The sequence below is a fragment of the Macrosteles quadrilineatus genome, unplaced genomic scaffold (assembly GCF_028750875.1).
Source record: "Macrosteles quadrilineatus isolate MER2022 unplaced genomic scaffold, UCM_ALF_1.0 Scaffold_3__2_contigs__length_128488019, whole genome shotgun sequence".
In the NCBI taxonomy this organism is placed as follows: domain Eukaryota; kingdom Metazoa; phylum Arthropoda; class Insecta; order Hemiptera; family Cicadellidae; genus Macrosteles; species Macrosteles quadrilineatus.
Window position 1 is genome coordinate 25314808 of NW_026542596.1, and position 16884 is coordinate 25331691.

The 16884-nt window shown below is 36.2% G+C and overlaps 1 protein-coding gene across 1 annotated transcript in view; it reads right to left on the reverse strand.

Annotated features, from left to right (window-relative positions):
* Positions 1-234: 234 nt before the first annotated feature.
* Positions 235-16884, reverse strand: part of LOC128988693 (rootletin) — a 102826-nt gene continuing 86176 nt past the window's right edge. Inside the window, exons 24-36 of the mRNA XM_054410238.1 lie at positions 15912-16127; positions 14908-15121; positions 13722-13840; positions 12103-12279; positions 10985-11092; positions 8267-8446; positions 7198-7410; positions 6414-6566; positions 5184-5321; positions 3914-4069; positions 2057-2139; positions 1146-1266; positions 235-635 (exon numbers count right to left, since the gene is read on the reverse strand). Of these exons, the coding sequence (XP_054266213.1) occupies positions 387-635; positions 1146-1266; positions 2057-2139; positions 3914-4069; positions 5184-5321; positions 6414-6566; positions 7198-7410; positions 8267-8446; positions 10985-11092; positions 12103-12279; positions 13722-13840; positions 14908-15121; positions 15912-16127 (2127 nt within the window). The 3' untranslated portion in view covers positions 235-386. The remainder of the gene's footprint in view (positions 636-1145; positions 1267-2056; positions 2140-3913; positions 4070-5183; positions 5322-6413; positions 6567-7197; positions 7411-8266; positions 8447-10984; positions 11093-12102; positions 12280-13721; positions 13841-14907; positions 15122-15911; positions 16128-16884) is intronic.

Below are 16884 nucleotides of genomic sequence, written 5' to 3' on the forward strand. Positions count from 1 at the left end.
TTTTTGAGAATAGTTTCAAATAAAAAATTAAATTAAATAATACGTTTAAAATGTTAACAAATAGATGAGATTCACAAACTTGTGTGAAATATATTAATCACTAACCCTCCAGTGATTTATAATACTCATTATCACAACATAAATTACAGTTTACAAATAATCCATTACAAATAAAGTGTTTAAATTAACTGATCCATAACTGGGAAATCTTTTTTTCCTGAAAAAGATCAAGTTTCAACCTCCAATACTTGGAGATCATCAAAAAACTGATTCAGTTACCACTCATTAAGCCAACTTAGGCTTCTCTCATCAGTGGTAACCCGTTTACGGCCCCAAATTTAGGAGCCTGAGTGAACCGTTTACCTCAACATTCTACCCACACTCCCCTAGTGTGGTGTATGGGGTGTGTGTGGTCGGGGAGGGGGGAGAGCTAGCGGAGTCATCGAGGTATCCAGTTTTCGAGCCTCGTGTTCCAACAGGCCTGCGTCTAGCGAGGGATCTTGCGACACACGAGACAACGAATCACCCAACACTTGTCGCAGCTGCTGCGCCTCGCGTCCCATGCGCGAGCTGCGCAGCACATACATCTGTCTGCGTTTCACCTCCTGGTTCAGCTGCTCCCTTAACAACTGGATCTGAGGAAACAAACAGTGGTTGGTAAAATATTACCAAACACTTTTTTGGAAATTTTTTGCTAAAGAGTAATATGATTATTGATGGATGGAAGGTATAAAGTTGATAGTAGTTAGGTAGTCATATGGAATTCAGTGCATTATTATTCCCTTTTAGCTACTAAAAAATCAAGATTCCATTAATTTTTAAGTGCAACCCCAAAGGAAGCGCCTTTAATGGCAATTGTATGACACCACTAAAAGGAATGGGTCACATCCTTCAACATGAATACCTGAGGAAGATGCAATACACCTTAATGCTCAATCAATGGGGTGCAACATTGCCAAAGTAACTTTGACAAATCATGAATCTTTGTTCATATTATAGTCTGTATGATGAAACCTGTCCTCTGACCCTCCGTCTACCTGAGGCTGGCCTGGCCTCAATCCATCGTCCAGTCCACAGGTAGTGGGAGGGTCAAGTAGACAGAGTATAAACTGTGCTTTATTTTCGACTACTTCGCATTGTTTCACCTGACTCTCCAGCCGCTGAACCTGCTGTCTGTGTGATTGTTCCCTCGCCTCCAGTAGCCTCTCCGCTTGCAGCTGACCTGCACGGTACTTCTCTAACTCTCCACTCCGATCTAACGTCGACCTGGAGCATCCCATGAAACAAGACATCAGGAGTCTTCCAATATCAGAATGGACATGACAATAATTATTTTGGTCTTAAGAGATGATTCTACCTTTAAATTTGTCATATCTCTTCTTAAGTTTAAGATAAATATGCTCCAAAAGCTGTGAACATTTTTTAATACAATTAATTGGATGCACTATGTATCGATAGTCTTAACCAGTTTTATGTCTAGCTGTACTCAGTCTACTGGCTGTGGCTTTTTAACATTATCATGGATAAATTTCAAATCAGTTGTCCTAGCTGCTTGGGTGGAAGGTTTGGTTTTACATAAAAAAAAGTTGTTGTAATGTCTGAGCTGAGTTGTGATACTTGAGCACTTTTGAAACTAAACTATAGTGAGAACAAGTAGTGGGAAGAAACTGATGATGACGGTTAGGTAGTACGTGTTCAGGTTTACATAAAAAATCTTAAAATTCAAAAGAGAACAAATCAAATCTTTACTGACAAAAAATGGTTTCTATGATATGGAAGATTTTCTAAATTTCACAAAAGAACCCTTGGGCCTAGAATGTGATTTTCATAAAAGGTATTTTTTATTATTATTGTTTGTTTACCCTATTGACCTTTCCAATTCCTGCCACTGGACTACAAGTATTCAAATATCCAAGTAAGTACTGAGTAAGCTTGCCACAAAAATGGCATGCAATCTTATTTTCCTTTTTAACTGATGTATGAGAAAAAGGCAAAAGTTATAGTTTTCAGTCCTCTTTCACTTGTAAAATTTAAAGTAAGAGCGTTGTTACTTTACCTAGAGGAATGATGTTCCATGGATCCTTTGAGTCTTGACAGCTCCGCCTCTTTCTCCTCCAGCAAAGCCTCTAACCTCCGTACCTAGGAATACATAAAAAGAAACTCAGAACTAAATTGCAGATAGGAATTTCAATCGTTTTAATTGTCTAACTAGAGTTTAGGGCAAAACTGCCTAAACACCAGATAGATGTATCAAGAGTAAAAAAAAATGTTAGACTGAAAAAATGCTCTCATTGCAAACACTGATAGTTTTGGTGAAAGATCATAATAAACCCCAATTAAGAAGAAATGATGGAGAAAATAAGGAAGGGTTTGAACAAATGTTTAATGTATGTATTTTCTATTTTCATTTTATTTTAACTTTCAATTTTATTAGTCTGGTTTTGTATGACTAAATATTGATACATTGTCATCATAGGTCAGTAATTTTTGTTTAAACAGTAAGTTACTAGCTGTTTTGGCTGCTCTTTGCTTCGGTAAACTTTTGAATAGTAAAATAAATTCATTACTTGAAAATATAGTTGTAAGAACTGGGTATAATAATATCAAATGATGGAAATAAACAGCCAATTAAATGGCATTCTTGTCCTAGCTCTTTGAGAGTTTCAGCAATTTGTTTTCTCCTAAGTAAAGTTATGTTGTAAGTTAACTGTTGTATTTCCTTGATTTAATTTTGAAAAATTCACTCTCAGGGTGATCATTGACGATGAGTCTACATGTCATATGTGGGGATTCGAGCCGTTTATCAAAACAATAAGGCTCTTTCCCGCTGATGCAACATAACCACTATGTACATAAAGGGAGTGTTGCAACGTAGGCTACATTTTTGCAGCACTACCAAAAAATGACTGTACATTTGGAGACAGTGGCGGCTAGTCCATAAGGACTCTCGGACACTGCCCTCCCAACAATAGATAAATAAATTACATTTGAATATTCTTCAGTTAAATTGAATTAAAATTACTTTGACGAATACTTTAAACAACATACAACATAAATATATCAAATAATCGGATACTTCAATTCAGTAAAGACTTATTTTTGATCGTCGCTAGCTTAGTTAGGACGGCGGCCAGACTGTCCCAATCCCAATACATGTAGTCTTATGGCAGAACAACCGAATATCGCTGAGGGTGCCATGACGTCATTCCAATGTTTTAGGATGGGCGCTTTGGGGCAGAGTCCTAAGTTGCGAGCACACTCAAATTCTCTCAACAATGTTCTCACAAGGCTCAAGAACAAGACCATTCTCAACCCTGAAGGATTGAACCCTGATTGAATTTAGGAGGATCAGTTGAATACAAACAACTCATAAAATGAGGCAATTTACATTTTTATGCAATTCCAAAACTTATGTTCATATTTTATTTTCTTGGATTTGTGTAAAGAATTGGGCTACAGAAACATTATTTAACCTGACAGTGAAATTGGATTCCTCCAGTTTTTTCCATTGACTTCGTTCTTTATATCTACAGTACGGTACAAAACCCAAACAACTACAGCAACTTTAACTTCCATGGCTATATTGGAACTTCCCTAAACGGTAAACACTCGCTTAAACACGTGATGCAACTGTCATGTGTATGCTAAGCTTCACCTTTTCATTTTAAGGCAAACAATTGATCACAAACATTGGCCATGAGCACTGAACTAACAGCCAATTTTCTACATAATATAAAGACAATCTAAACTCTTAAGCTTTTTTACTGTACTGATTTAACAAGTATAAAAACCATTGTGTTCAACGATAAACTATACCAAGCCCAATAGACATGTTAGTATGAAAATTATAAAAAAATAAAATATATTCATGGTTTTTTGGAAACATTTCACACTAACAGCTTGGCCCTCCCACCTTGTGCTTCAACTCCCTGTTCTCCAGATCCAGCTGGTTAGTATCCCGTCCGCTACACAGAGTGTCATGGGAAGACTTGTCTGCTCTCTCAAAACTCTTGCTGCGCGACTGCATCTTGCGCTCCATACTGCGCTTCTCATTCTCCAAGTGACGGACCTGTTGTAGGACAGATTACAGTGATCAAAAGCTGACTCACTTTGGGTCTTAACTACTGGTTATTGACTTATGAGCTGTGAACCCAGCAGCGACCCTCCAACTGTCTCAGCTCATCATTGCCTGGGACTCAAAAGTTGATAGTTTTTACAATGTAACTCTTAATGTTAATTAAATCACCTGCCCACTTATAAATTAATACACTCTTCCAATTTGTATATAGACCTAGTTTAAAACTGAAAATCACATTTGTTCATTGGGGTTGTTCAAATAGATGCATATACTGGAATATAATACATACTTTACTGCCTGTTTGGATATCCTGATACATAAACAAACAGTTGCTAAATATATTTGTGGGTTTCCATTATATATTTATCATATTTTGAAAAGTAAAATAAAAACAAGATTTGAGATGAATACGTTTGTCTATTTAAATGACCACCTACTTGGGGCAGAAGCAAGTAGAATTAGAACATTCTGCCTAGTGGGGTACGGCCCTTGAAGGAACTATTCCAGCATTTGCCTAAGTGAGGAAACTGTACAAAACTTTCCTCAGAGTGGCCGGTCTGATACAGAGAATATTTTAAGGGATTTCCACTGGACAACAGTGGCGCCAGGCTTACCGTGGCCCCCTCAAAAATGTTTGCATAAATTAAAGTAAAAATCAAAGATTTCTACATATCTTGTAATGAATTTTCCGATTATATTTGCTTGCAAGTCGTCCATATAATAATTACGTTTTCTAGAAATATTTACACAATGTTATTTTTTAAATAAATTTTAAATTCCAATACATTTAAAATGCGAATTATTAAAAAATATTCCGGCACCACCCATAGCCACTGGGCGACAAAATCTCAGCACAAGTGTTATTTTATGACCTGGCTGATACCCATACAACATTGGCTACCACACTCAGTCAGATTAATATTAAGACAGAGATACTTGATACTACAGATACATAAGATTCTTAGTTATAAGCACATAAGTTACTTATATTATAGGAGAGTCACGACCCATAGTTTGGGAAACGCTGGTCAACACCTTTATCTTCAAAAGTACTTTTTACACATTTTTAAACAATTTAACAAAAGATTCTGGCTATTTTTGTCACCTTGTCATGCAAGGCTTCCACTTTAATCCTGAGCTCACTCCGCTCCTTCTGCAGACGATGCAGTTCACTGTCCTCACCTCCGGACTCTGATGGCCAGTTGGCCAATCTCAGTTGAGACTCCAGACCTGCTCTCTGTACCTGGGCAGAAACAAAACATCTTAACTCCGATCAAAGCTATGTGATGGCCAGTTTGAATCATCATTGTTAAAATATGGAGATACTCTTTTGGTCATGAAACCAAATGAGGAACAAAAGGGAGGGAGCATAAATAGTTTCAGAACTTGGGACGTTAGTACTGGACTTGGTACACAAAATGTGTCACCAAATAGTGAACCACTCAAAATTGTCAGTTAAAAAATTGACTTAGATCTTCTTTTTTTTGTGATTGATAATGTGGTCAGAAACCAATAGCCATGAAATATTTAAATTTTGTGTGTGTGTGTATGTAATAATGTATTACCTATTCAGTACAGTTTTAAGTAGGCTTTGTTGAACTGCCAGATATTCTGACAGTTCAAAACCAACTTCAGAAATTACATAGCCTAATTACATAGAAAGTTGACTATGAATGGTAATTAGTCTGGTTTTATCCCAGACCTTTAAAGCATCGTTCCCACGACGCGAGGTAGGGCAATTCCACGGATGGATTTGAGCAAGGGCTCATATCAATATACGTCGTGAAAACAGCACGTCCGTGGTCCGAAGTCGGTAAACTTATGAAACATCAAAGGCCTGTGGCTCGTGTTCGGTGCAGGGGGGAGGGAGGTGCACACTGCACTGTTCCCAGCCCATCGGTGAATCTTGAAATGTATGATCCAACACGCGTCGTGGGAACAGTAGGTCCGCAAATGTTCGCATATTCACTGATCCCTTTACTGATCAAGGACATCCGTGGTTTGGCCCTACCACACGTCATGGGAACAAGGCTTAGGACAGTCCACCACGCCATCAGCCATACACACTTTGAGTGGACATTTACATAAATTAGACATAAGGTGTGGCTTGTCTAGTGTCTAGAGTGTTGTCCAATATGCAAGGTTGACATGTGGGATGCCAAGAAGCTATAGGTAACCTGTGATAAATCTTTGAGGCAAGAATAACTTTTTCTGTATCGGCTCTTACTCCAACAAGAGCCATTTATAGATTGTTAGATTGAACATGGTAACTGTCAATAGAAGAATCGAGGATTAGAATTTAAGAGCAGCACAAATATCGGTACTGAAAATTTACCTCACAGTTGGTGAGCTCCTGATTGGTCCTGGCGTGGGTGTCGGTGAGGTGTTGGTGTGCTCTACGAAGCTCTTGAAGCGCTTGCTGCGCCGCGTCTAGCCGCTCGGCCATAACTCTACGCTCATTCTCACTGTTGGTCAGCGACTTCTGCAGCTAAATAAGGAAGAAACAACTAATGAAATCCAAGGAATTATTTTAAAATTGCTATGTTAAATTGTGTAATTAAATCTGAGTGTTTGCTGCATATACCCTCAGCCATACAAGTCTCAATATAATCACTGCTGTTTCAGTGTTTTCAGTTCCTAAAACCACACATTATAGACATCCCAAGAACAAAACAACCTGCGCAGAAGTGAAAAGATCATGTAGTTCGCGCCGGTAGGTGTGGCTTACCCTTCAAACCTGCGCGGCTCGAAATGGCCCAGGGTTCTTTTGTTTCTGGAATGTCTATACGTGTTTAAGTTAAGACAAGAATTTAGACATGTAAAATTTTAACAAGCTTGGAGCTAAAGGAACAATTAAACCTCTTTGTAAGGAAGCTTGCTTCTTGTTAGCTCAAGGGTTTGACTTCTTCTCCTCACCTCCTCACGAGAGGAATTTAAACTTGCTTCCTTAATTGATGTATATTGAAATGAGTATTAGGATTGGGTAATGAATTGGGTAATATGTAAGGTTATCAGGTTTTTTTTTAAATTTCGGAGAACTATTATTACTAGGTCCTTAACACAGGTGGATTTTCACTGAAAATGTTTATAAGCCTTTATCAATGAGTCAATGCATGTACCTGTTTGAGTTTCTCTGTGCTGGTGTGAGAGGTCTGACTGGTATCCTGTAGTGTCCTTTGCAGACTCTGTATCTCCAGTCTCAGCTCAGTCTCAGTGGCTGAGGCTCGCTCCAGTGACATGTTCAGCTGGTCAATGGTCGCCTTCAGAGAGCCGCAGCGTTCCTCCAGCGCGGTCAGGTTACGAGCCTGAGTCTCTGCCTTGTCTGACAGTTTCTGAAAATGGTGGATGTGATTAAAATAATTCTAATAACATCAACATCGGAGAGAAAACATACTCAGTCTATAAAATTACTGTGAAATGTTTGTAAACCAGAGGGAATCAATGCAATTTATTTTATATTGGTAGGAAGCTAATCTAAAGACAAGGGTGTACATGGTATACGGTAAGTATTAGGATTGGTCCACAAACTTGCAATTTAGATGTAACACTGATTCTTCTATTTGCCACCTTTGTAATCAGCTATTACTGTGACACCATTATGAGATGGGGACACTACTAACGCATATTTTAACCCAAATATTATGTAAGGAATGTGAGTGTGAGAGGAGTAAGATGATTAGTGTAGGTTTGGTACTGACTAAGATCAGCTGGTATTCACACCAGAAATGACAAGCCCAATGATCAATAGCTGCTGGGTCTAATATTGAATCAATCAATGGTGGTGTTTTGGACTTTAGAGTCTAGATTGTCATAATTAGGATGGCTTGACAGAATCTAAGGCAATTTAATTTAATATTTTCCATCAAAAAGCTTCTGAGTTCTGAATTTTCTAAGGGATCAAACCGGTGACCTTCTGATTACAGGACCACCACTAATATCACTCAAATGTCCAGCTATTTTGTTGCATATTATTTTTAATTATACCTCCCAATTTTTTTAGATTTAAAAAATTTGTTATGGAACCAGAATTTAATTTACAAAAAGATTTACCTTGATCATAAACTGGACTCACAACGTGTATCTTTGTCTAACCAAGAATATATTGATTGTATTATGTGTAAAGGCATTAAAGGACACCAACTGCTTCTCAGACCAAATGTTTCACTGTTAAGTTATACAGGATGTTACCTTGACATGAGCGTCCTTCTCCTGCAGCACCATCTGGAGTCTCTGCAAGTCTCCATCCAGACTCATCCTCTGCAGCTCTAGCTTGGTAGCCCTAGCCTCCACTCTGCCCAGCTCCTCCTGCAGAGACCGCTTCTCTCCCTCCAGCCTAGCTAGCGACTGTCGCATCTTCTCTAGTTTCTCCTGTTGTATCCATCGTAAAAATTAGGGTGTGTTGCTAGTCTAACAGTTCAACGTAAGGTTTATGGTGGTGATTGGAAGTTTAAATGTGATTGAATTCTGTAAAAGTATATACAACATGGACAGCAGCATAAAAACCATAGAACAAGGCCAACTAAAACCAAACTAGCTTGATGAGTAGCTCAGTAGTATAGAGCTTTGCTAGCTTACCTGAGAACATTAGAGTTAATGAGCTGATACACAATAAAAATTCACAAAACAACGCTGATATATTGTCCAATTATAGGACTTCTTTAGAGAGTTACTTAAAAAGTAAAAAAACTGATTTGCCTTTCCTTAGAGTGATGAAGATGAAGATGTGAGAAGGCAAAAAACACTAATACAAAATTGAACCAAACTCATTGTGCAGTTACATTAAACAACGGATACGTCTAAATCTCTTGTGTGATTCTTAATGTATGGATGAGAGACAAAACAAATATTTAAGAACCACTTTTACTCTTTTTATTCTAGAAGGATTGTAAATTAATTATGTATATCCTCCACAAAATTTGAGTATTTTCAATTAAATGGCTTATTTAAAATCCAATAGTACCAAAAGTAATTTCCATTCATTATTTTTGTTTGAGTTTGCTCCTCGATGCTTGTAATATTTCTTGACCAAAATGTGGGTTTGTCTACTGAAATTAATTAATAATTAAAAATAAGGGCAAGGTTGTAGGTTACAGCATAAGAATAAAACTCCCATAAACCCCATCACCTTAGGAAAGCTTAAGAAGGATACACCTATTAATTATAAACCAATTATATAAGCAAATTATATTTTTACAAGATATGTTGAAAGAAACTGTCTGTAAAAATGAATAAGTGCAACAATACAAAATAAATCAAACAAAACAAGGAAAAATAATAAAACCAAAATAAGAAAAAGATTTATTTTCAAACTAATAACAAACAATAATAAAACAACCAACATAGAGGGAATATACTTAAAAATAGTAAATGTGATTGGTCATGACTGTCTCTTCTTTGGAATTATAAATAGGAACTTCCTACTGGTACAGTGGTAATAACTACCAAAAACTAAAAATATTTTACAATACATAAAATAATAAAGCACCATTAGTTGAGACATGGACAAGATAAAAACAAATATTAAATCTACAATCTATAACAAAATAAACAAGAGGTAGTTAATTTACCATCCAAACAAAAAAATTACTCGTCATGAGTACTAAACCACAATAATTCAAAGCTACTGGTGAGATTAAAAGAAAACAATTGTTATAATAGATCAGTTTTGTCCAAAATAAAGTAGGAAATTTTATAATGTAGATAAATTTGAGTGAGGGGAGTTAAAATTTTGTAAAAAATTATCTAAAAACGACTAACAGTAAATATATATATATATATATATATATATATATTAAAAGGCACATTGTGACAGTTTTCGCTATTCATTACTGTAAAGTGGTTTAATATATTATGCAACAGGTTTATTTTTGGGGGTTATGTTGTAGATTTCCTCCAACTGAGAATCAATGTGACCATTGGTAAAAAAAAATAAGAATATATATTTAAAGTTTACACAGATTTGTAATAATTAGATTTTTGGTATGTGAGGTAGAACATTTATTTATATTAGGCTACTATGTTTATCACAAAGAAACTCTAAATTAACTTTAAAATAATTAGCTAGAGATTCTAAGTTCCACTAGATCATACTCATTTCAAGATCTTACAATAAAAGAATTTGTACTATAGTTGTCTCATTTGAGGAAGTGATTATAACAAATAAAACATAAGGTGCAGTCAAACAAAATACAAATAAGTAGGAAGATAAACAACACCACTGAAAACAGTAACAGAAACTACTTTACTTACACTATGTTCACAACAATCACCAATTATGTTGTTGATTACAATACATTATACATATTAGCTTTGATTATGGGGTTTACTATAGTCAATTCCACATTCACCATGCAGTACAGGTTTTATGGCCAATAGTGGCGATGTCAACATTGTTGGAAATATCAAATAGATAAAATCATACATTATGCCACATCACATCAATTGTTATGCGGGTTGCGTCACCAGTTCTCACAACCCTTGTGAAGGCTCAAAAGAACACATCTGCTTATTTCTACAACTTTATGTTTTTTTACTAAGATAGTTTAGTATTTTGGCTTAATGATTTGGAATTTGACTTTGGTATAGTCAGTCAAATAGTAAAAAGCGCAAGATAAAAGTAAACAATTACCTGAAATAAAAATAAAAAATATATAAAAGTCATAAATAACTAGAAAGATAAATGTAAAAGAGAGCCACCAAACAACACCATTGTAATAGAGTAACAGAAACAACATTACTTACACTAGGTTCACAACAATCACCAAATAAGTTGTCAATCAACTGGGCTAGTAAGGTGTAAAACAAAACAAAGCTGGAAGCAGCAACCAAATCACCAATCCAGCCCAACCTAGTGCACAGATCTACACAAGTGTGTGTCAGTCTACTAGCGTGTGATCGTAGGCTTACTTCACACTGAGCCTTCTCCTCCGAGCCTCCGCTAACACTCAATTCCAGACTCATAACCTTCTCCCGTAGATGTTGAGCTTCTTCCGTCTTCTGCTGGAGAGCTTCGCTCTGGAAATCAGAGGAAACAAACCATAATGTAACAAAAGTGGAAGTGCGGAGAAACTATTGTTTACTTTGGGTGCTTTGTTCACTTTTGGAGCTTTGCTAAAGCTACAAGTGAACTTGAGGCAAGCTACCTGACTGGAAGTTAGAAAATGCAAATAGTGGGTTGATTGAATTTCAATGAATATTCATTTTCACCTTTAATTTAGTTGTGTATTCAGTGAGGTGTCACTAAATATACTTACTTGCAGGACCATCTATTGCCTTGTTCTAACCCTTCTGATCAGGTAGTTTGCCTAATATTTAATATTATCCTGAGACAGGTTATGTATACTTCTCAACCTATTGTAAAATATAATGCTTCTTTTGGTGTGTGTTTCATGTTCAGTAACTTTTGGTTACGTTCTACACTAAATGTTTCTCTCTAATAATAGGGTAAATTTTACTGTGTTAGCATAGCATATCTCTTTAGTTATAATAAGACACACACAATTTCAAAACTTGTAAAAACACTTGTAAATATCTATGCTTTCGAGCGTTACCGGACTTAAATGCACGATAAAATTGTTGTGCTCAACAGTTCTATAAGGATGATAAATCTAAGCGGGTGTTTAATCTATTAAAAATTACGCAGAAAAATTAAACATTGGGCCCAATGTGTTGTTTTTAAGAAAATTATAATTGAATTTAAAATCTTTATTCCATTCCATAGTCTGTCGATTGAGTATATAAGGCCCTGTATTTTATCAAAAGGAACCTAATCAAACAATAGATCTTACAATTTTACAAAATGAAAAAAAGAAAAGGTCATAATTAATGTAATGATAGTAGAAAACAAAACATCTTTACACCCTGTTCTTACATCTATATCCAAACACCTTAATAATATGTTAACATTGAGTAGTGCACAACTAATGCATCAACACACGCACACAATCAAGTAAAACTGAGTAAATGTAGTTTGTGCCTTGATGGATACATTTCAATCTTGTCTAAGCCACATTTCCACTAGTCACCTGAGCCTGCAGTGAGGCCTGTTTCTGTCCCAGTCTTGTTTCCATCTCATTCTTCTCCTCTTGCAGCTGTCTCAGGCTGGCCAGAGCTGCTGTCAGTTTGTTATCCTGTTTGCCTTGAGCCTCCTGTGCTTCTTGCAACTGCTTCTTCATCCCAGCAACCGTTGCCTTCAGGTCATCCTGTGTGAACATGCACGTAGCCATTAACTGGTAGTGGGGTAATCCCGAGAGTTGAAGAGGTGCACATCATAACAAAACATATTAAAATCTGTTCACAAAATGTTGTCTGTTTGAGGGGAAGTTCCCCCACCACTCTTTTTGCTTGATATATAGCAGCTGATTGACATTTTGTCAAACCTCATCTGTTGAGCTATTGTTTTAAAGGTATGAAAAAGTGGAGGGGATAGATTTCTTCTCCTAAAACTGCCTAAATTTTGTGAACAGAGTATAAAATTTTCTGCCTTTCTATCTGGTATCTTTGATTATTGATATACAGTAGACTCCCTCTTATCTGGACACCTTTTAACCGGACATCGGTTTAACCAGACTACACTTGGCGGAAATGGCATCTCTTTAACCGGAAAATTTTTATCAGCACATCGATTAAACTGACTAGATCGGCAGGAAGTGGGCGGTACTGAAACGAATGTTCTCGTGGGAAATATTTGAGACCAGTGCTCACGTGTCTAAATACAACGCTCTCCTAAATTTAAGTCAACTACTGTATACAGTATGCATTTAAATGGTCCGTTTTAACAAGTCTTTGGTGACGTCGGTTTAACTGGAAAACCCGTTATCTGGAATGGCCTCGGTCCCGAGGAGTCCAGGTAAGAGGGAGTCTACTGTAGGTACACATCTCATTCCCGTGGCTGTAGCCAGTTTTAGAACGTAGGCCTAGTTCAATTGAACAACTGACAGAGTGCACTGATGTCAAATACTCATTTCAGTCGGATATGGACAGTTATTGACCAAGTAATACTGGAAACACAACTTATTGTCAGCTAAAGCATGTTTTAAAGTCATATCATATAAACTGTAGTATCCAAAACTATGAGAGAAAAGGGAATTTGTAAAGTAGGGCATGTTGTATGTGGCTCATTTAACTATGTTTTATTTCAAAAATCATTTGCTACAGCTGGTCCACATAGGTGGGATGTGTACATCAATATCCAAAAGTCAATGTTACTACACAACTCAGCCTTCATATAGTAGTGGAAGCCAATACAATTCCCTTCCCAAATAGTTGAGGAAACTATTCATTTTGAAGTTGTTGTTTTAAAAACCTTTCACCTCATACAAAACTGTTTTTTGAAGAAGAAAAGAAACTAAATGCAACATTATTATAAATTTATTTAGAAATCCGATATCCCGCAAAAAGTGAATATTAATCATTACAATATAAATTGGGAAACTATGACTCTAATTATCATTTCAAATTTTCTGCTTGTATATTAATTATACTACAGACAAATATAGCAAAAACAAAACAAGAAGACTGTATTAAAATACAATCATCTTGAATGCAAAGTAATTTAAACCCTAGATATAAGTAGCAAGTAAAAAAAATCATATGAAGCATTTAGACAACATCATAATTTTACTTCCCTTATAATTTCACTTACCCTTTCCCGTTCGATCTGAGCAACTTGATGCATCAGGTTACGAACTCCTTTCCTGACGACCTCAGGGTCCACGTCAATGATCGGGTCTCCTCTCGCACTGTCACTGTGGTGGTCTCCAGCTGCAATCATACAAACTATTCATTTTCAATACTATGATGTTAAAATTAAATATACATAATGCTAATCATATATTTGAATGCTGTTTGAAAGAAGGAAAAGGGCTCATGTGCACATTGTGTTTCTAAGTTCTAACCAAAAGAAAGTAAAAAAATGGATGTAACATAAAGCACAAGAGCCTACTTGTGATGGTACAAGGCTCTGCTGAATGGAATATCCGATTGGTGAAGAACACACATTGGAGAAATAGAAAATAAAACACAAAACACAAATATTTTAATATTTCACTGTCACTGACAGCATAATTATTGTCTTTAACTCAAATCTTCAACAGTTGAAAAAGTTTTGGTGACAGTGAAGTTAAACTTTCCCTGACTATAGGCGGATATATCTGCTAGCATTTTGTGCATAGCGGACAATAGTTATAGTTGACTGTCTTTAACAACATTAATCTTCGTAAAAACGTCCTTTCATTCAATTATATCTTTGCCGATGTACTAGGAATGGTTTTTTAAAAGAATAAGAAATTGAAGTTAAAAAAATTAATTTAAAAGAATTTTAAAAAGTAAGTAACCTAATAAAAAAGGAATAAAAAAAATATTTTGCTTGATTTGTAAAAAATCAGATGCCGGAACTGTAACCTATTTATTGTGATTTGTAACTATTTATCCCAATATTTTTATCTTCACGAAAGAGAGGTACTGGAACCCCACAAATCGAGCACTGGGTACACTATTTACAATATTCTATGACTTTTGGATATAAAAAAGCTATATTTTTTTTTAGTTTCTATCCAAATAAAATAGTTTTACTGTCTGTATACCTACATATTATAGGCCATCTGGAAAGGGTTAAGTATTCTAATAATTGTGAAGCTGAAGAGTGTACAATTTTGTGTTTCCTGTTTCAGAATGGTCTCATTCCCAGGTAAGCCTAATACCCTCACAAAATCCTTAAAATAAAATATAGGAATTTTAAATGTATTATCTATTATTTGAACCCAACAATAAAGCTAGAGGTTAGTAGAATACACATCTAATGTTAAGAAAATTTAATATCTGATACTAACAGGCTGATTTACAACGGACCGGACTCCACCGTCGTGAAGGACTTGTGAGTTTGAATGGAAGACTGACTGAGCCGTCAAGCTGTATGCCAGCAATACGACGCAGCGTCGAGCCCACAGAGCTCAGCTTCTGCTCCACTTCCTTCTTAGCTGCCTCCAGTTGCATCAAGTTGCTGTCTAAAGCTCGCACCCTTCCTTCGGCTCCACCGAGTCTTGCCTAAGAAAAAAATAATTTCCGTAATACAGCGTTGATGCATTATTGATAGACTATATGATAATTAATAAAAAAACATAAAATATGATTTTTGTGAGAACAGCAGGCTTACCTGAATGTATAGGAGTCCACTCTCCCACAAGGAACACAAAACTGTCACTGATCAGTGAAATCAGTGAAATAGTTCACTGTCAGTGACAGTAAAATTTGTTTGTCTAGTGTATGAAATGAAATGAAATGAAATGTGTTTATTGTCTTGTGAATTTATACAAATTATTGACAATGTCCGAAAAACTGCTAAAACTAGCATAGTCAGTTAATGAATACAATATACAATATTTACAAGAATACTACACACAAGGAGACATGTTACAATACATACTTTAATATTACAACCAAATAATCTTATTGTTCAGAAAAATGCGAGGCATTTAGAATAATGAAAGTTATGAAACCCCATAACCAACTAAATCCAACAGTAATTTGGTAAATTTGCTAGCTCTACTTAAAAATTAATAAAAGGCATTTCAAAAAAATCTTTTAGAGAATAAAAAGGGTTGTTCAAAAGCCATTTGTATCTATGTGAATGATGTGTTTCTTGTTTTGGAGTGGATTATTCCCCATTAAAATATGTCTGCTATCCTCACAAAAATCCTCTCAAATCTATGTCCATGTGCTCTAGGCGGCTTTTCTAGCATCAAATATTAGATAGGATAACTAAGGTAGTAAATTAATGTTTGATAAATTAGTATAAGCATTTGATCAATCGGCACTGACTGAATCATCACTGTACCTTGAGCTCAGATATCTGCTGTGTGGCGTCTGCTAGGCAAACCTCCAGGTTGTGCCGCTGGTCCTCTAGTTTCCTCTCTTTAGCTCTTCCATCTTCCAGTCGCACCAGTAGCTCCTGTTCGCGCTGCCTCCATCGCATCTCCTCCTCGTCCCCTCGGGTACGCAGTCGTAGGATCTCCTGTCTGGCCGCCTCTAGCCCTCCATCCAGCTCCATCAGCTGCAGAAACATTGGAGGGATGAGAAACAACCATGAAAGAGTGACCATTATGCATGATAGACATTAGGTTGGTGACAAGAGTGTAAAAGGTATGGTAAAAGTAAAAGTTTTGTTACTACATAAAACTGTTACAAGTGTTACATTACCATGAAAATGTCAAGGCTTGGCAAGAATGTTTAAGAGGTTTAATCTAGTGAATGATGATGGGTGGTAGGATGTGAAAGGGACCTAATGTTGAGAACCAGAGATACATCCGAATACATGGAATGCCAGTCCTAGGAATTTCCACTATGGTTATTGCTATTGATTATTACTTTCATCCCGATTCATCACAAAAATAAATTTACACTTAGATCCTCGACTAACATGACCACCATTAAGACCAATATACTTGAATTTTCTACAAGGAACAATCCGGTTTGTTGTTTAATTTTCTAAAAGTACCATGAAATAAATATAAATTCCCCATCAGCAAATATTCAAAGCATTGTTTCCCAACCTGAGGTACACTGGGGCAACTGCGGTGGTATGTGGTGTGTCGATCAGGGTTGAAGAATGAGTATTAGCTATTTCAAGTTTGTTTAGGCTGGAGTTTTAGTTCACAGCAACTGTGTAAAATCAGCAAAACGTAAGAACGAGGAAGAGGTTATTTTGTTAGTTTGGCGAGAAATAATAGCGCCCTAAAGTAATTTGAGAAAAATTAAAACTCTTGCGTCCAATGCTGCTTACCTCCAATTTGGATATGGTTTGAACTTCA